The sequence below is a fragment of the Ochotona princeps genome, chromosome 10 (genome assembly GCF_030435755.1).
Source record: "Ochotona princeps isolate mOchPri1 chromosome 10, mOchPri1.hap1, whole genome shotgun sequence".
Taxonomy (NCBI): domain Eukaryota; kingdom Metazoa; phylum Chordata; class Mammalia; order Lagomorpha; family Ochotonidae; genus Ochotona; species Ochotona princeps.
In genome coordinates, this window is record NC_080841.1 from 40829580 (window position 1) to 40850517 (window position 20938).

General features: G+C 36.2%; 1 protein-coding gene across 1 annotated transcript in view; it reads right to left on the reverse strand.

Moving 5' to 3' along the window:
* The window catches only part of LOC105942326 (POTE ankyrin domain family member A-like), a 45656-nt gene that overhangs the window by 14859 nt on the left and 9859 nt on the right, over nucleotides 1–20938 (reverse strand). The window contains exons 5-12 of the mRNA XM_058669700.1: nucleotides 18787–18859; nucleotides 18429–18552; nucleotides 18099–18157; nucleotides 14269–14350; nucleotides 12248–12441; nucleotides 10184–10359; nucleotides 1425–1545; nucleotides 735–833 (exon numbers count right to left, since the gene is read on the reverse strand). Of these exons, the coding sequence (XP_058525683.1) occupies nucleotides 735–833; nucleotides 1425–1545; nucleotides 10184–10359; nucleotides 12248–12441; nucleotides 14269–14350; nucleotides 18099–18157; nucleotides 18429–18552; nucleotides 18787–18859 (928 nt within the window). The remainder of the gene's footprint in view (nucleotides 1–734; nucleotides 834–1424; nucleotides 1546–10183; nucleotides 10360–12247; nucleotides 12442–14268; nucleotides 14351–18098; nucleotides 18158–18428; nucleotides 18553–18786; nucleotides 18860–20938) is intronic.

Genomic DNA, 20938 nt, shown 5'->3' on the forward strand with positions numbered 1-20938 from the left:
CAGGGACCCAGGGATGACACTGGGTGGCCTTCTCCCATTCCCAGGTTCTGATGCTGTTGTGATGCTGCGAACGGACCTCTATCCTTCTCTCCCCATTTTGCCCAGATATAGGAAGAATAAAGGAGATTGGAGGCAGTGGCCTCATCCACTTTCCTGCATTCCTTGACCCTCCCTTCTAATTTTGTCTGACATGGGCATACATTCCTCTCAACTATGTAAACATCATCAAAAACAAAATAAATCTATTATTAAAAAAGAAAAAAGCTAAAAAACCAAAAACAACAAAAAGAATTAATGTAATATGTCCCAAATATAACTGCTTATAGGATTTGATATTTGAAGAGAAAAACTTTTGTACAATATGAAACATACGCTTTCACACATTTTTGTATTGCTTTTTCTTCCAATTTTGCAGTAAATTTACATTTTAGTTCTCTTCGTACAGTAGAGGTTGTAAATAATTTATAAATGACAATGCACATTAAAAGGTATGCATTAACAGCAAACCAGGATACTGTTTTATTTGCTGAAGAAAATACTGTCTCCTATTGTAATGATACATTAGGTACGACATGTAACTGTACTCTTAAAAAACTCTTCTACTGCTATTAATTTGGTGAAAATGCATTAAGTTGTTACCATGTTTCCCCCCCATAGCTGAATAAACCACATCAAAGGGGTGTGTGTGTGTGGGGGAATATGCTGTAATTCATTTCATTTGGAGCAATCTTTACCTCCTTTGGATGGCAAAAGTCACTCACCTGCATTGCATCTTTTCTTGCACTCTCTTGCCTAGAGAGATGGCTCTGGATTTTGTTATGCTGTTCTTTCACCTAAGGAAAAACTTGGTGAGTTTTCAGTCTCATATATTTGAGAACAAATTAGTAAAAAAGATTAATTAAGAGCAGAAATGCTTTTTTTAAAGCTGTTAAATGAAAGCAAATTCCTACAGTATCAGGATCTGTGTCTTGCATGGACTATTCAGATTTTAAATTATACCTAAATTGATAAATCATACCTAAATTTACCAAATGTACAATCACACCTAAATTCATCAAACAAGAAAAGCAGTTTTCAAATGCAGGTAGGGATGATATTACAAAATAAAATTACTTTACAAAATATTTAACTAATTTGAGGATAGTTACATAATATTTAGCCTGAATACCAATGTATAAATTAATCTTTGTTAGACTACATTCAACTCATCTTTCATTGCTTTATCCAGAAAACATTTACCAAGTATCAGTAGCTGTCAATATTTCCAATTAATAATTTTAGCAATATTTATCATAATTCATTTTCAGAAAAGCAGATTTGGTATGCTTTAGGTCAACATAATATATGGCTTAAATGAAGGGGAAATGATATTTAATAATGATTAAAGGTAGAAATGCAAAGTTTTTAATAAAAAATTCACTTACTTGACGCAAGTCATTTTTGAAAGCCATCAATTCCATTCTTAGTGTGTTCAGTGTCAGTTCATGTTGTCGTCTCACTTCTACTTGTTTACGATATTGCTCTATTATCCTTGTTAACTGGTTCCTATTGTTTCATATAACACATTAGCATTTGTTTCCTTTTTGCAGTTTTAAGTTAAAAATGCTTATCTTAAAATCCACTTTGTTAGAAAATAAGAGGTTCACTTTCACCTGGCTTCTAATTAAGTAATACATAATTTAATAAGATTTTTATGTTCTCAAATGTTACCCTTCATAATTTTCATGTTTTTCATGCTTCATTTCAAAATCTTTTTCAAAAGAATAGGTATACTTGAAAGGTGGTCATCAAAGAACACTCTTACAATTGGTAAGTTCTGTTCTGTCACAGTAACTCTGATAAAATATTCTCAAAGGCACTTTTGAAATTGCCCAGAGTAAAGTTAGAAAATTGAAACGTATCCTTTCTTTGTATAAATTGTCAATTAGGAAAGATAATTTAGTTAACTAATCTTTAATGATTTACTTTTTATAAACAGCTCTCTGTAGTAATTAGAAATATAATTTCATCATGAACTTGTAGTAGTCAAAAAAATTTGGAGTATGACACCACATTTCAGATACCTTTGTACAACATGCTTTTGCTGAGTAATATCATTCAAGACTAGGCTAAAAAGCTTACTTGGTACCTTGCATATTTTACCTTCATTTTCTTCTTATAATAACTCAGCTTTTCTTGTTGACTAGTATGTACATCATAAACAATTTTAAAATTCTTTTTTCAACTAGTCAGAACTTCTGTTAGGTAAACAAGAGTATTAGGCATTTTGAACATAGAGCATGGAAGTAATTTTCTGTAGGTCTAGAAAGATTTTTGAAGAAATTAATCAGTAATCACTTTTAATTTTACTGGCATTTAAGAATAAATCTATAAATTTCTAACACCCGTCTGGATTGGGAGAAATGGACATATATTTTGCTGATTGAATTGTAAATTAATATAGACTTTCTTGAGAAGAATTTAGAAACACTTCACACATTTAATTTTTTTAAGATTTTTTTTTTTTTTTATTGGAAAGGCGGATATACGGAGAAGAGAGACAGAGAGGAAGATCTTTCATCCAATGGTTCACTCCCCAAGTGAGTGCAACGGCTGAAGTTAAGCCAATCCAAAGCCAGGAGCCTCCTCCAGGTCTCCCACGTGGATGCAGAGTCCAAAGTCTTGGCCCTCGAATGCATTCCCAGGCCACAAGCAGGGAGCTGGATGGGAAGCGGGGCTGCTGGGATTAGAACTGGCGCCCATATGGGATCCCGGTGCATTCAAGGTGAGGACTTTAACCACTAAGCTATAGCTCTGGGCCCCACACATTTTAAAAGGTTACTATAGCTTAATAGTTTCATATTGAAGCATTTTTCAAAATACTTGGATATGTAAAGAAATATTTTTCTTGAATAGAACCTCTCCACTCCCATTATCCCCACCCCAAAGCACAGGAAACAAAAGTCAAACTAGACTAATGGGACTATGTCAAACTCAGAGGTTTCTGCATATCAAAGGCAGGTAGAGTGATAGATTTAAAAGAATGAGACAAATCTTTACAAGTTGCCTGTTTAAAAAACGATCAACTACTAGACTATTCAACAACTCAAAAAACAACCAACAACCAAACAATCCAGTTGAGAAATAGACCAAAAAAATCCCTCAATATACAGCTTTCAAAAGAAATTAAACAAAAATATGAAAAAAATGTTCAATATTATTAACAAGCAAGGAAATGCAAGTCAAAAACACACAGAGATATCACCTTGCTACTGTCTGAATCATTATTTTCAACAAATGAAAAACAAAACCAAACAACATAACAACAAATGTTGTCAACGATGTGAAGAAAGAATTACAAGATACTGTTGTTGCGATTGCAAATTATTGTAAAAACTGTGCAAAATAGTATGGAGATTCTTTAAAAACCTAGAAATAGTGGGCTGGTGTTGTACCATATTAGGTTTAGTCCCTACCTGTGACATCAGCATCTAATACAGGTGTCAGCTTCAGATCTCTCTCTCTACCTCCAAACTAGCTCTACATTAGTATGCCTGAAAAAGCAGCAGAAGGCAACCCAAGTACTTGCACCCCTACACCCAACAGCAGTCCAGAAGAAGCTCTAGGTTGACAGTTCAGGCCTGGCTAGACTTCGGCTATTGTGACCATTTGGGGAATGAGACCGAGGATGGAAAGTTTCTATCTGTCCTCTTCTCTCTGTACCTATTACAAATAAATAAAAAGATAGATAAAAAAAAAAAAACACCTCAAAAGCCTAGAAATACAGTAGCTCTATGACCCAATGATCTCACTATCGGGTATATACCCAAAAGACAGGAATACTTTGTATCAGAGATATCTCACTCCCATATCTCAAGAAGCACTGTTCAAAATAGCCAGATAATGAAATCAATCATTCAGCAGACCAATGGATAAAGACAACATGATATCCCTATACACTGGACTACCATTCAGCTAAAAAAAATTCTATCATACAAATAAAAATGATTGCAACTGGAGAACATCACACTAAATCAAACAAGAGCAGACACAGAAAGGCAAACATTGCATGTCTCTTTTATATGTGGGGGCTAAAATGAAGAAAAAACAAAAAGAAAAGCATAAAAACAAACGAATGCTTGTGTAAATTTTATTGCAAATAAAGTATTTGGTCAAAAGGACTTAAAAAGAAATATTTACACGATTTATCTACAAAACTGTATCATGGAAAAATTAAACACAATTAGATGTTTGCTGCAGCATTATTTATTATACAACAAAAAACCCCCAAATTAAACTTTATATAAAATTAGATTTCCAGATAGTATACTTTAAAAAAATCACTAAAAGTACAACTTGGAAGAATATGCAAAAAATTTTGGGAAGTATTTGCATTTAAGAACTTGTTATATTTTGTAAGAATTTCATATTTCAAAGGTGTAAGATGTTTCTCTCCATAAATTCCCAGAATGTACACAAGCAAGTCAATAAGCCCCTGGATATTTGTTGTATAAAATCTCTCTGTATGAATCTTAAATAAAATTTCAAGTAATCAGGCCCGGCGGCGTGGCCTAGCGGCTAAAGTCCTCGCCTTGAAAGCCCCGGGATCCCATGTGGGCGCTGGTTCTAAGCCCGGCAGCTCCACTTCCCATCCAGCTCCCTGCTTGTGGCCTGGGAAAGCAGTTGAGGACGGCCCAATGCATTGGGACACTGCACCCGCGTGGGAGACCCGGAGGAGGTTCCTGGTTCCCGGCTTCGGATTCGCGCGTACCGGCCCATTGCGGCTCACCTGGGGAGTGAATCATTGGACGGAAGATCTTCCTCTCTGTCTCTCCTCCTCTGTGTATATCTGGCTGTAATAAGATGAAGAAATCTAAAAAAAAAAAAAAAAAATTTCAAGTAATCTAAATCTGAATCATTTATTTCTTTAAGGTTTTATATATTTTCCAGAAAACACATTTTCATAGGTTTAATGGTTAGGATGTAAACAGATATAAATGAAAATGATCATAATCCTGAGCCACATTTGTATAAAGCACTTGACCATAAGACTGCATTAATTGAAGTTCTACAATTCTTTCCTTTTTTGGAAAGATAATGTATGGAAATTGTGAGAAACAACCAGCAGGGTATATAAGGGAAATGCTTCAAGTACAGAAAGATGTGAGAAGTATTTAAAGATGTCCTGCGAGTCAGGGGGAGAGTGAAGATAGAGAACCAGAAGTTAAAGCCAGAGAGACAGGTTTTGACAGTGCGTTGCCTGCCTGGTAGGCATTAGGAAGGCTGTCGGCAGGCACACTGAAGGCTGAAAAGACAATTGCAAGGTTTGGGGCAGATGAATGAAATATTTTGACTTGTTTTATGAGGTTCAATGTGGTTAAGAATTGATGAAAAAGAAAAAAAGAATAAAAAAATGGAAGAAAATTCCTGAGCAATCTCATACTGACATAGACAGCCATGGACAGTGACTTAGACATGATTTGTCTACCTTTTGGACATATTTGAAAAAAGCAGTGGAACATGGCCCAAGTCCTTGGGACCGTGCACCCTTGTGGGAAACCTGGAAGAAGTTCCTGGCTCCTGGCTTTTGATTGGCTTGGCTCTGGCTATTTCGGCCACTTAGGGGCTTGAACCAGTGGACAGAAGATCCTTCTGTTTCTCCTTCTCTCTATTTATTTGCCTTCCCAATAAAAATAAATAAATCTTAAAATAAAAGATTTGCTGTCAAATTAGAGGTGGGATATAGTAAAAGAGAGAAACGTGTTAAAAATGCACCTAGGTTTTGTCAGAGCAACTTGAAGAGATGCCACTCACCCAAGCAGCAAACTGGCTAGTTTGAACAAGAATATGATCAGCCCAATTTTGGACCAGTTAAGCTTCAAGTCCTGAATGGATGACTAAATATATTATTTAAGCAGATTATTATCTACATCTGTAATTAAGGAGAAAGGTATTAGTTGGAGGCATAAATATGGAAATCACTTGCTTTTATACAAGGTAAATGGTCACAAGAGAAAATAAAAACAAGGAATGAGTCTTGGGCAAGTCCAGCGTGTGAGAATTGTCATCTGAGACAAAGGGAACAGACCAAGACAGATGGACTAGAAAGGCAGGAGAAGCGACAGGGGAGACAGTTTTACCCTGAAAGTTTGGAAGAAGGAGCTCTGTGGAGTAAGATAGAGCTCACAGGTTAAGAAAAATGCAAACGCACATCCAGTTCTAACGCAAAACTGGGGAAACCTGGAGAAAATCAGTTTTGGAGTTGTCTGGTGAATGGAAATGACTGAATGAGTTCAATTTACTGGATAGGAAGAAAATCTGAGGCGGTGAGTACAGTTAATTCTTTCAGGGACACCAACACTAAGTGGCATAATCATGAATGGTCTAATTTTCTTGTTCATTTGAATGTTTAAGTCCTTATATAATGATCATTTAGTACATTCTAACACTTCAGTTTGTGGTTTAAAATATCCAGACAAAGCCACTAAATAATAAATTCTTAAAACTATATACTTTGGTCCCGGTGCTGTAGCCTAGTGGGTAAAGTCCTTGCTTTGGGATTTCATAAGGGCGCTGAAGATCTTTCTCTGTCTTTCCTTCTCTCTGTACATCTGCCTTTCCAATAAAAATAAATAAATCCTAAAAAAAACTATAGAATTACATGAGCCTCTTGAAAAACCCCTCTTTTGGGCTCGGTGGCCTAGCAGCTAAAGTCCTCGCCTTGAAAGCCCGGGGATCCCATATGGGTGCCGGTTCTAATCCCGGCAGTTCCACTTCCCATCCAGCTCCCTGCTTATGGCCTGGGAAAGCAGTCAAGGATGGCCCAAAGACTTGGGACCTTGCACCCGCGTGGGAGACCCGGAAGAGGTTCCAAGTTCCCGGCTTCGGATCTGCGCAGCACTGGCCGTTGCGTTCACTTGGGGAGTGAATCATCGGATGGAAGATCTTCCTCTCTGTCTCTCCTCTCTCTATATAGGACTTTGTAATAAAAATAAATAAATCTTTCAAAAAAAAAAAGAAAAGAAAAACCCCTCTTTTATTATACAAGCCAATTGTCATTTTCCTTAGGTTTGCAAATAATGACTACAGGAAGTTTCAACCGTAACATTGTTTGACTGACAAAAATAACAAATCTAGGATATTTTTCATTAATCACATATACAAATTATTGTATCAAAATGTTGAAATGGTAATCAAAGAAAAGAAATAGAGAAAATAATTTATTTTACATTTTTTCTCATGAAACATTGCGATTCATGCTAAAATAGATTATCTTTAAATAAGATAAATGCATCTCATTAAAAAAAATTTACGACATTAGTAGCACAGGGATTTGGCATAAGGTTTTATAAATTAGTGCTGGTGAACCAAATTTAGGCTATGGCATGGTTCTGTAAATTAACATTCATTGACATGCAGCCATGCCAATACCTTGTTGTCAACAACATATCTCAGAGTAACAGAGATTTTCCTGTCTACAAAGCCTAAGACATTTATTATCTTCTTCTTTTTATAAAATGCTTTTCCACCCTTGGTCTAGTAGATCAAAATGTCCTTTCATACATTTTAACAAGTTTATCCAGTATGCTGAACTGTTCCTAGGAATTTAGGAATATAGTGTGGCATCACTCAGAAACACTGAAATGATTTGTGGATCCAATATTAAGCATCTAGGCTTTGAAACATAACCCACAAACAGTAATTTTACTGGTTAAAAGGAAGCATGCCAGTGACATGAACCTCCCTTTGCAATTCAAAAGACTGTATAAATATCCAACAAAATGTGCTCAAGGCATGTAATTAAACTAAATATGTTAACTATATTATAGTTATGAAATTATCAGTATACTACAGATATAATCTACTTTTAAAAAGTTGTAAAACACATTATTTTATGGGTATAAAACTTAACTATCTCATTACTGATGGGTATTTTAGTCTATCTCTAAAAGATAGAGCAATGATATAATCTATGAACGTGTGTGTCAATTATTTTGGTTTTATTTGAAAGAGAAAGTAGAGAGGAGAGGAGAGGTGAGAGAGAGAGTTAAAAAAAGAGAGATGAACAAGGATTTTAAATGTGCTGGTTCACTACCTAACACTCGTAACAGCCTGGACTTGGGCACAGCTAGTGCCAGCATGGTGGCAGAGACTCAAGTACTTGATCCACCATATCTTCTCCCAGGATTCAAGTTGTTAGGAAGTTGGATAAGAAGCAAAGTAGCCTAGACTCAAACTAGGAACCGTCAATTGTGGGCAACCCAACTGGTGACTTAAGATGCTGTTGTTGTAGTACCTGTCCATGCACTAAGTTTACAAAAATATCCTTGTAATATGCATTTATGACCTTAATGTTATACATTATCTTGTTTTATTTTACATATATGAATAAAATACATTGCAAATGTCCATAACTTAGGTGTATGCATGTGTGCCAGTAGGTCATTGTTTTTTTTCCTGCAGGGTAAAGTTCAGAACAGAAGCTATTACAAGTTAAGGGAATTTCAGGACAACTTTTTTTTCCACATTCATAAAGCTTCTTCTCTATGCGAATTCTGCGTTATGTAATAAAGATTGACCTCTTTTTAAAGGCTTTCCTACAATCATCACAGTCATAGGATTTTCTTTTCCTATGTGAATTTCCTATTGTCCAAGACATATGATTTCTGTCTAAAGACTTTTCCACACTAACTACATTTATAAGGTTACTTGACTGTTGAATTATCTGATGTGTGATGAGGGATTGGCTGTGCAAATGGCTTTTTCACACTAATTACATTCACAGGTTTTCTCCTCAAAGTGAATTCTCTGATGTGAAATGGAAGTTGACTTCTGGAAAAAGGCTTTTCCACACATACACACACACCATATTCGTAAGATTTTTCCCTAGTGTGAATTCTCTGACATTTATTGGAGTGTGGACTCAGAAAAAAGGCTTTTCCACACTCATTTTATTTGTATGAATTCTGCGATATTTGATGATGTCAGACTTACTCCAAAAAGCTTTTCCACGCTCATTACATTCATAAGGGTTTTTTGGGAAAAGGCCTTTACACACTCATTATATTCATTAAATTTTCCTCATGTTTGAATTCTCTAATGTATTAGGAGGCATGTCTTGTGGCCACAGGCTTTTCTGCACTATCAACAAAATATCTCTGCAATGTGAATTTTATAATTCATAGATTTGATTTCTGGTAAGTATTTTTTCCACATTCGCTTCATGCCCTCAACATTTCCCTTGAGTTCTGTGATGCAGAATTTACAGCTGGGAGATTTCCCACTGGATTTAGTCACACACCATTTCGGTTTCCTGGCATGCATATGTGTTCTCTGATTTGCTGTAAGATCTGATTTGTTAATGAGGTAACTCACACTCAATAGACTCATACCATTTCTCTCCTGTGGGCTTGTTGATGCTTCTTACTAAACAATCTTCATGGAAAGTATACCTCTCATTAGGCCCCTAGGGAGATGCATGCTGTGAAATGCAACTTATGTCTCAGGTCTCATTCTTTTTTTTTTTTAATATTTAATCTCTTTTTCATTTATTTGTTTTTTCTTAAAGACTTATTTTATAAATTGCAAAGTGAGATATACAGAGATGAGGAGAGACAGAGAGGAAGATCTTCCGTCCGATGATTCACTCCCCAAGTGAATGCAACGGCTGGTGCTGAGCCGATCCTAAGCCAAGAGCCAGGAACTTCCTTCAGGTCTCCCACATGGGTGCAGGGTCCCAAAGCTTTGGGCCGTCCTCAACTGCTTTCCCAGGTCACAAGCAGGGAGCTGGATGGGAAGTGGAGCTGCCAGGATTAGAACCGGCACCCATACAGGATCCTGGTGCGTTTTAGGCGAGGACTTAACCTGCTAGGCCACGCCGCTGGGCCCTCAGGTCTCATTTTTGAATAATTAAGTATCTCCAATTTTGATACACCCTCCTAAATAACTCTTCCCAAGAACTTGCATCTTTCATTACTGAAAATGTCTGAGAGTATTTTTTCCTGCATATTTTCCAAGAAGTTAATTTTTAAACAAAATATTTATCAATATTGTTTTACAAATTTTATCTCTTTTTTAGCCCATAGTTTTGATTACAAATATCACTTTTGATAGTAAAAGTACAAAATGTTTTAACACTGAATATTCTCCTAAGCTTTATGGTACAGGAGCAATCACCTACTGCTACATATTGCTATTGTCTTACTTGTAATACTCTTCGTCTGTCTTCACAGGCAGTTGTTGATTATCAGGCTTTCCAGTCTTATTTTGTGGAATGAATGCACCTTCGTTACTGTCGCCAGCAGGAGCATCGCACTCGCAGAGATCTTCTCTTACTCCCATTCCATCATTTTCCAGATTCTTTCTTTCTTCTTCTTCAAACTTTCATGAAATGTTCACATGAAAGATTGCTGTTACTACTTCATTTGACAAAAAGAATTTTGCTTCCATTTTATTACTTGACAGCTTAAGTTGCCATGATTTTGTTAACAATCTAATTTTTGTGCTACTTTAAGGACTACATGCCATTTAAACTGCCCTGTATTCTGCTTCATATCAGAACTCAAAATTCATTGAAAGTTGTCAAAGTATCAAAAATGTATTTCATAATTTTGCACTTTTATTCCTATTCATTCTTTAGTAGCCGACACTTTAACTTGTTTGATAGAACTAACAATACAATGACAAAAGTTGTATCATCTCATGTTTTCACCACACACACACACACTTTCCTCTGCTGTCTCATTCAAAGAATGTAAGCCCTGGGGCTGTGGGCCAGGCTGAGAGCAGGGATTCCTGGAAGTCAAAGACCCAAGTATTGGTCCATCATCTACATCTCAGTGTATTCAGTACCTGGAAGTGTGGAATACTGTGGGTGTATAAACCTGGGCCCTCTAATGGGAAATGTAGGCAGACCAAGTGGTGTCTTAGTCACTGTGCTAAATATCCATTCTTAAGCATTTAGATTTTTATAGTAAATATTTATTAAAAATACTTTTGATGTTTTGTTACTATGAGAGGGAGAACTCAAAATTTCTAATTTAGAATCTTTCAGCAACATCTAGCTTAGTTGTTCTATCTTATGAACCAAATGGGCATTAAATTCAACTAGGTGTAAATTTAACATATTTTATTGGTATTACAACTATCATTGTGACTTTTTGAAAATTGGTTTCATTTTTCTGTAAGTGTAACAGTAAAAATATTGTGTCTTTTCACTTGAGCCGTGTTCTTCATTTCTTTGTGGGGTAGATAAGCACCAAATCCAAATCCACACGGCTTTTTGGACCACTACAATGAAACATATTCCTGGGGTATGAATTACAACTAATGGAATTTGGGTTCCTGCATTTTGTCACTGGGATATCAACTCTTGATCTTTTTTGATTCCAACAGTAGCTACTTCCGGACTTGTTATTTTAAAAATTCTCTGCACAATTATATAAATTCTTGCTTGCTTAAAAATATTTTTAGTCTGTGTTCAATCATCATTTTCCTAGTTGAAAATATTTTCATGTAATGAATCTTAGAATATGTGCTGTTGTCGATTTCTGGGGATTCTGTGCATGAACGAGAAGGAAAGATATTTTCAAGCCAAGAATCTTAGTTTTCAGGAAATGTCTGAACTGCAGCAGAGATAGACAATACCAATGCAACTTTTTAAAAACAGATTGATTTATTTTTATTGGAACGCCAGATACACAGAGAGAAGGGAAGATGGAGAGAAAGATCTTCCATTCGTTGATTCATTCCCCAAGTGGCCACAATGGCCGGAGCTGAACCGACCTGAAATCAGGAGCCAGGAGGCACCAATACATCTTCATGCTCACAATCAAGTGTATTATTTGTCAAAGCAGAAGATACATCCTATTGCAATCTTTACTACAGCTCTGGCCCTTCAAACTTTCATTTTGATCCCAACATAAAAGATTAGCTTGGGGTTTGAAACTCAGATGTGCTTTCTGTCAGGGTGCATGTCTTTAAGTAATGTTATTGTTATGTATTCAAGAAGGGATAAAATAAAAAATGGAACACCAAAACCTATTTAGAAAACTCTTTGCCTCTATCCTAATAATGATCAGCTAAACCTTACCACGTATGGTAAAAACATCTTATGTTTTGGGGCTAGCTAAAACGTTAGATTTATAATAAATTGGGACTTGTTGGTTTTAAAAGTCTAGTCTGAAAAATAATGTCATTGGGCATCTGCTATGTTATCATAATAAAACAAACTGTTCAAGCAGGCATTTAAGATCAAAATTTGACATACCTCTGGCTGGTGATATTCACTTATTTCAAGATATTCTTGTTCCTGTGTGGATATTGTTTCTGTGTCATCATGTGCTGGATAAAAACTGATAAGTTCTAATTCAGCTTCCATGCTTTCATGGTTATTAGTTCTGCAACGATCATACAATGGCTCCTTCAATACAGTCCACTGTGGGTTTCTTTCCTTATAACTGTCTGTAAAAACAAAATCATAGCATCTTAGCTGAACCACAGCTTCAATTCTTTGGTGTGGGTAAGCCTCAAGTCCAAAAGACTTTCTGTATAACTATAGTGAGGTAAATGTCTAGCATCTAATTCAAGTAATGCCATTTTTGCTAGTATTAAATACTACTTCATTCTCATTCTTTTGTAAATGTGCAGAGAATGGAGTTTCTCCCTGAACTAGTTTCCTAGTTCTAGTGCTTATTGGATCACCGCTATAATGGCTACTGGAATAAATGAATGAAAATGCTTATATGTAAATGTTTTCAGTAGAGTAATTTCCAGTAGAATAATTATGTGAATCTTGTTAAATAGAAGATATAGAAATGTTGTGGCATTGAAGTACTGTATGCAATGTCAGCATCTTTCATGGTTTCAAGCTGGTTCATGACCCAGTTGCTCACCTCCTGAGTCAGCTCCCCGCAAATGGTATAGGAAAAGCAGTATAGGATAGGTCAAGCATTTTGGTCTCTGCCACACAAGTGAGAGACATAGAAGAAGTTTTGGCTCCTGCTTCAGACTGGCCTAGTTGTGGATGCTGGCCCATCTGGGGGTATCTTGTGGATAAAAGATGTCTCTGTTTTCCCCTTTCTCTAATTCTTTCAAACAAACAAACAAACAAACAAATCTTACGATAAAAAGAAAAACCCTCACATCCACAACAATTTTAACAGTATAAAGTATGAAAGGACCTTGAAGCAAAAACTTTTCAGAATCAGTTTCTTAAAAGGCTACCTCTACCAGGTATGCACCAGGAAATGATTAAGTATCTTCCCTATTTTGTAAAATCAAAGACATACACATAAATAGACACACACACATACACACACAGATCTGCTACTCAGAACATCTAATTAGCTTAGCATGACAGAATTAACACATAGTTGACATGTTAGCAAGTACTGCTTTGCTCCAGGTAAAGATTAGAACTTCATAGCAGTTTAAAGCTATATTCTTACTATATTAGTTAAACTCTGTGAATTCATATTAAAAACAAGGATTTTAAATTTGGAACTTAAGATATCAAAATGTAAAAGTACTCAAAGGTTATATTTTTAAAAAATTTCATGTTAATGAACATGTGCTTTTAAAATATCGATATTTAAAATCACATCAGCATTATTCATGTCAAATCCTTTCATTAAATTTGGAAAAAAACAATTTGGAATATGAAGCCTGGGAGCCTTTCAAAAATGGTAATGTGTCTCTTTCCAGAGTCAAATTTGTATTGCAAATGTACCTGAACTTGATATCTATTCAGCCTTCATTGCTACTAATTTATTCTGAATAAAATGTTTTACTTCAACAGGAGGATGAGTAGGGTTTGCAATAAGATAATAATATGCATTTCATATAATGTGTAGCTAATAACTTAAGATAAAAATAAAAAACTGCTTTTGGGCCCGGCACTAAAGTCCTCACTTTGAACGTGTCAGGATCCCATATGGGATACTATATATATATATATATTTTTTTTTTTGCATAATTTTCTTTACTTCCCATGTTCTCTACGTTTGTCATTCTTCACTTTTATCCTTTCATTCCTTTCTATATCCCTATTTTCTGGCTTTAAACAGGCCACAGATGATCTTTAATGGAACCAACAATTCAGCTTCTTCAGTGGAATTCAGAATTTAATCTACTTTTGATACCTAGGTAAGATATATAATGTATCATTGTTTCAGCTTTCAATAGGTGACTCTCCTTGGCTGTTGAAATATCTCATTATTTATGTCTTACATCATTCTTTCAAATGACTCTTAAAACTGCAGGTTTGACTCTTAAAACTGCAGGTTTTACCTTCCACTGGTTCATCCATATACTCCTCTCTGTGATCCTCACATTGGCCAGCATCTTCCGGCAGAGGACTTTCAGAACTACTCTGTTAAAATAAATGTCAATAATGTGTTACACAAAGATTTCCCAATTAACTCTAGGAAGAAATTTGAATTACACACTTAAAAGGAACTAGACCGAATTAGAGAAGCATGCATTGAAATTCAAAGCATTTTAGTAGAAAATCTTACAATATTGGATATTAAGCTTGTCTTTTAACTTCATATGATTATTGATTTTGCACACTGGGCAAGCAAGGCCAGCGGACGCTATCAGTGATGAAAAATGAATGTGTATTTTTTAAGGAACAAATATCAATATTGAATTCTACATTGTATTTCCCCACGAAAAAAAGAAACCATTAAAATACAACTAAAATAATTATATTTGCTTTTCTAAGGCACATACATATCAAGAAATGCACATTAAGTGTAGAGGGCAATACTTACAACCAACCCATAAATTAAAAACAAATCACTCCTTATACAACAGATTTAAACATTTAAACTATTTCAAGGAATGAACTTTTAAATGTTAAAATAAAAATGTGGTATGGTAAGAAATTTCAGAGAATGTCAATCATCTCAACTATAAGCAGATTAGCACAAATGTTGTTCTATTCATTTATTTATGTTTTAAATACAGCATGACCATCCTCTCTCTCTCTTTTTAAAAAAGATTTATTTATTTTAGTGGAAAGTCAGATATACAGAGAGGAGGAGAGACAGAGAGGCAGATCTTCCGTCCACTGATTCACTCCCTAAGTGGTCACAATGGCCGAAGTTGAGCTGATCCGAAGCCAGGAATCAGGAGCCAGGAGCTTCTTCCTGGTCTCCCATGCAGGTGCAGGGGCCCAAGTCTTTGGGCCATCCTCCACTGCTTTCCAAGGCCACAAGCAGGGAACTGGATGGGAAGCAGGGCCGGCAGGATTAGAATTTGTGCCCATATAGAATCCCGGCATGTTCAAAGGGAGGACTTTAGCTGCTAGGCTACTGCACTGGGCCCACATTGTTCTATTTATGTAGAGTGTCTTGGAAATGTTCTAAAGTTTCTTCTTTATTTATGTATTTAAGAAGCAGAGAGATACCACTGAGGGACTAGAGAGACAGACATTTTATACATTAATTGTTTCACTCTCCAAATGCCACCAATTTCCAACAGTAGGCAGGGACTCAATCCTAGTCACTGATGCTGAGTGTGGCAGGGAGCAAGAACAGGTGAGCTTCCTCTTGTTACTTACCAGGGTGCACATTAACAGAAAGTTGGAATTGGGCACAGAAGCAGGACACGAATCCCGGCACTGTGCAAAGAACTGCTGCATCCAAAATGATCTCTTAACTTTGTATTTTTAAAAATTAGTATTATTTTAAAATATTTTTGAATTTTCTGGTACAATTTCATAGGATCTGGGATTTTCCTACTCCCCTCCCCAAATTCCTACCCCTTGTCTGACTTTCCCCACATCATCACAACAGTATAGTCCTTCACAAGCAGGCATAAGTCCAACAGTCTGCTAATGAAGTGTGACCTGACATCGCTGGTACAGACAGTGTCAGAAAGTCCAGCATCCTATTGTCAAGATACATCCAAAAATTTCACTGGGAGTCCATATTTGACTTGCAAATAGAGATGCATACGACATTGTATCTTCGCATCAGGATATGATTGTATTATGCCGTCACTATACATTCCCTTATCCTGAATGCTTGTCCCTTATATCTTTGTTCATAAAGTGTTTAATTTCAGAAACAAGATTTGATAAAAGAGCTATAGAGTAAAGAAAACCATCCTTGATGTAATGCTGAAAATAATACTAGCCAAATATTGGTTTCAACAGCATATGCTATCTTTTTACAGCTATTAATGAAATGGGACTACATATTTTAATAAGCCTCTACCATATGGCAGGAACTTATTTGCATACTTTATTTTCTACCTGTGACAATATAAAAAAGATTGATGATGGTTATCCAACTTCATGTATCATGCCCATGTCTGGTAGTTTAAAGTAAAATTATAAATATGATTTATTATTCTTAGCCAAGAATGTCCTCCTGGATGGCTCCTTCTCATTTTTTACCCTTTGTAGCAATGAAGCCACAATCAGAAAGATCCTTTCTGTCTGCAAAGCTGCCCTGACCAACTCCAGCCCTATCCTAACCACAGATTCCTTCAATATTTCTAGTCAACATTCTCTACTTTTTTAAAAACATGTCTACATACTTATTATTGCTTTTAAACTTTTGTTTCTGTTCCAATCATAACAAGTTGCACTCCGCTTATTCATCACAACACCACTAAGCCAAACTGTTATTGTCATAGGTCCACATATTTACAAACCTTCATGTTTATCTCCTTCCTGAAATCTTTGCAGATAGATATACTCTTGAAAGTCTAAATAATTCTCAGGCATTATTATCTCAGGTCCAAGGTGAAAAAAAATTAGTCTAAATCGCCTGTCTCTTAACTTCACTATTAGTGGAAAGGCATCTATATATACATAAGAATTCTGTACTTGGTAATAGGTTTAGTGGAATTAATTCTTTCCTGTTCAAATAATTTTATTTTTTACAACCCAAATGAATTCATTATTGTGTAAGCCTTACCTTTTCCAAATTTAAAAAAGGTATAGTCCAAATAGACAAAGCGTGTCAAACAAATTTGCATAAATATATTAACGCAGCAGGACAAAATCTAGGCTATCAAGTACCACTACTTATATGATAAAAATATTTAGGAGGTAGGTTCTTGGCCTGGTGGCTAGGAAATCAGATGAATTACCTACATCTCACCTCAGAGTGCCAGGATTCCTAGCACACCCTGTGTTCCTACTGCACACCCTGGGATACAGTGGGTAGGGTGATATGGCCTATGGTCTGTTCTCTGTCACCCACATGGGACGCTTTTATTGAGTGTTCGGCTTCCAGTGCTGACATGGCCTGGCCTTGACCTTTGTGGGTGTATGATGAGCGTACCTGTGAATGACTATTTCTCCCTTTCTTTGCTTCCTTTTCCCTCTGTTTCTGTAGACCCTCAGAAAAGAGTAACAGATCTGAAGGAGAGGTGGAAAAAACTTTGAAGCTATATTAAATGACTCAAAATTTTACATTATTCTGTTATCACATGGACATTTCTCTTCTAGTACTTAAAGCTTTCAAAATTAATTATTACAAAGATTCATCTTGTAGCATATAAATTGGTGTAATAGGACTAAACTGCTCATGAAGCTTAAAAATTCATATTACCGTAACATTTATGAAGTATATATTCTCTTCACATGACTTAAGCTATACTATAAATCTCTGAAACAAATGTTAAATGCATTACTAATGCTGTAGTGAAGATGCAAGGAAATAAATGCTAGTAGGCAAACATGAAACAGGCAAGGCAACCTTCCCCTTCACAGGCAGCCGCTCTAGCGCTCAGATGCGGCTGAGCAGGGAACCTGTGTACAACATCAACATTTCTAGTTCCATTCCCAGCTCCTTGTCCTGGTTCCAGCTTTCTGTTAGTACAGATGCAGAGAGGAATCAGGTGCTGACTCGAGAAACCGGCTCGCTACCATCCATGAAATAGGTCTGGGTTGAAGTTTCTGACTCATGGTTCCAGGTTGTGGCTTCAGCTTTAGGCACTACAGACACTGTGAGGGAACTAGCACACAGACAGGAGCTGTGTCTCTTTTCAGAGGTCTGCATATGTCTCTCATCTCTCTTACTTTCCAAAATAATTTCAAGACAGAGAAGAAGCTAGTACATAATATTCAAACTTAGAAAAATCACAAGAAGGGACAGTACCTGTGAATATGATGGTAATTCTATAACTTCATCTTCTAGTCTTAAGGGAGATACCATATCTATAAAATGTAGTGACAAAAGCAATAATGAGAATATTTGCTATGGTGAATTATAAATACACACATTTATAGCTCCATTCATGAAAAATTCAGTGAAGAACGGAAAACAGAAACAATTTCATAGGATTAAAGCAGTTTTAGCAGGGAGAATTTGGTCATGTGAAAAAAACAACTATAGGAAAAAAGAAAGAAATGGACCTCATATTTCAACTTCCACATCACTTCAAACAACAGCATCTAAACAGAAAAGTTTGTATCCATAGACACTCACCTGTATGATCATAAGATTCATCAACATAACACATTACATCCTCATCTGTTTGCTCTTTCTGAGCACACAGAGTGCCGGCAGGATCATTTTTGCTCTTTAGATCTGGTGAAGTTGACTGTCCTTCCTAAGAAGGAAAAACACAGTTTTACCAAACAGATTCATTCAGTTGTTCCATCATTATGTCATTCACTCATTCAACAAGACAACATTTATTATCTGAATTATATCACTGGCAAGAAAAAAGATAAAAATGTCCACAGAAGGCAGATAAAGCAGGTTCAAGAAGCGGGTAGTTGGTCATATACAACACAAACTCAATTCACTGCAAGAGAATTAAATCTGTAATAGAGTATTTTACCATGGTAAATAAGTTGAGGTCTTTCACACTTGATGCACCCAAATGGTCAGTAAGTCCAAGTCCACTGCCAGACCTTTACACAAAAAGATAAAAATGGTAAATTATTTCCATAAACATATAGCAAGAGGTCAACTGTGCATGTGTTAAATGATGCTTTGTCATATAACTAACATTTCATTGGACATTTTAACTTATTTATTTATTTTTTAAAGATTTATTTTATTTTTATTACAAAGTCAGATATACTGAGAGGAGGAGAGATAGAGAGGAAGTGGAGCTGCCAGGACTAGAACCAGCGGCCATATGGGATCAAGGCGAGGACCTTAGCCACCAGGCCACGCCGCCGAGCCCTAACTTCTTATTTATTAAGAAAGAGTTTTAATAGTAAATCAGTGATACTTTTGTTAGACTTCCTGATTTTTTAAGTATCCATCTCCATCTTTGTCACCATCGTTTTCTTTTTTAACTTTTAAAATTATTATTATTATTATTATTATTTTATGAACCAGGAACTCAAGGACTCAACAATAACTAATACAGTCAGGAAACGAATGTACCACTTAGCAAACAAATGGCCAAAAACTACATGAAAAAAAGGGTTAAGTATCAGTAGCTATCAGGAAAATCAAGTTGAATACACAATGAGATATCAATTTCACTCCTTTTAGAATGACTGTTATCAAAAATAAAGAATATAACAAACTGCACCTAGAACGAGGACAAGGGTAAGCACAGTTGGTGCAAATATAAATTAGTATAGACACTAATGATAATGGTGTGAATTTTTCTTAAAAATTTAGAAATCTTATGTTGGGGCTTTTAATTGATTGGGATGATACTCTGCTGGCTCTACCTTCAGACCAGAGGTGGTCTCACCAAGAAACCATTGAACTTACCAGGACAATAAGATGCTGGACTTTATGCTTGGTCAAAACCTCCAATGAAAGAATGTCAACTGAATTTGAACTATGGAAATGCAACAAGGTGGAGCAATCCACCGTGGGGGGAGGGCTTGGGGAGGGGCGGCGGGAATCCCAGTGCATAAAAAATGTATCACATAATGCAATGTAATTAATTTAAAAAAAAGGAAATGCAGTAAAAATATATGTTTAAAAAAACAATTTTCAATAAAAACCACTATCAATATTTAAACATAAAAAATTTAGAAATATAATTGCTATATTATTCAAGAATGCCACACTGGGTATAATGCCAAAGTATATAAAATTGTATCAAAATAATACCTGCTGAATATGTTTATTCCAACACTGTTCACAAAAGGCAAGATCAGAGAAGGTATCCATCATCAAATGAACGAATAGAAGAAATGTGGCATTCATATATACAGTGGACTATTATTCAACCATAAACATAATGAAATGCTGTCATTTGCAACAAAATGGATGAAATCAAAGATTATCTTATAAAGTGAGATAAGCTGCAGACAGATACTACATGTTCTCCCTCATAATGTTGGAGCTACAAAAAATCTCAAAACTCAACTGAACACAAAATTGTGACTAGTAAGGGTTGTACAGGGCTGGAAGGATGGAGGGAGTTTAAATTAAACTCTGCGTGGTATCCTAGTGGCTAAGGTCCTTGCCTTGCACATGCTGGGATCTCATATGGGCGCTGGTTCTAATCCTGGCGGTCCTGCTCTCCATCCAGTTCCTGTTTGTGGCCTGGGAAAGCAGTCGAGGACAGCCCAAGGCCTTGGGACCCTGCACCCATGTAAGCGACCTGGAGGAGGCTCCTGGCTCCTGGTTTTAGATCGGCTCAGATGTGGCTACTTGGGGAATGAATCAGCAGACAGAAGATCTTCCTCTCTGTCTCTTTCCCTCTCTTAGTATATGTGATTTTCCAATAAAAATAAATATGGAGAAAGTTGAGTGTGGTTAATTAATTGTGACAAACTATTCTAATCTGTAGTCTAAAATTCTTCCCCCAGGGCCAGTACTGTGGCTCAGTGGTTTAAACAGCTGCTCTTTGCACTGGCATCACATATGGGTACTAGTTCCTGTCTGGGATGCTCCATTTTTGATCCAGCTCTCGTTAATATGCCTAGGAAAGCAACATTAATGGCTCCAGTCTTGGGTCCCCACCACCCACACTGGATGGTGTTCCTGGCTCCTGGCTTCAGTCTGGCTCAGCC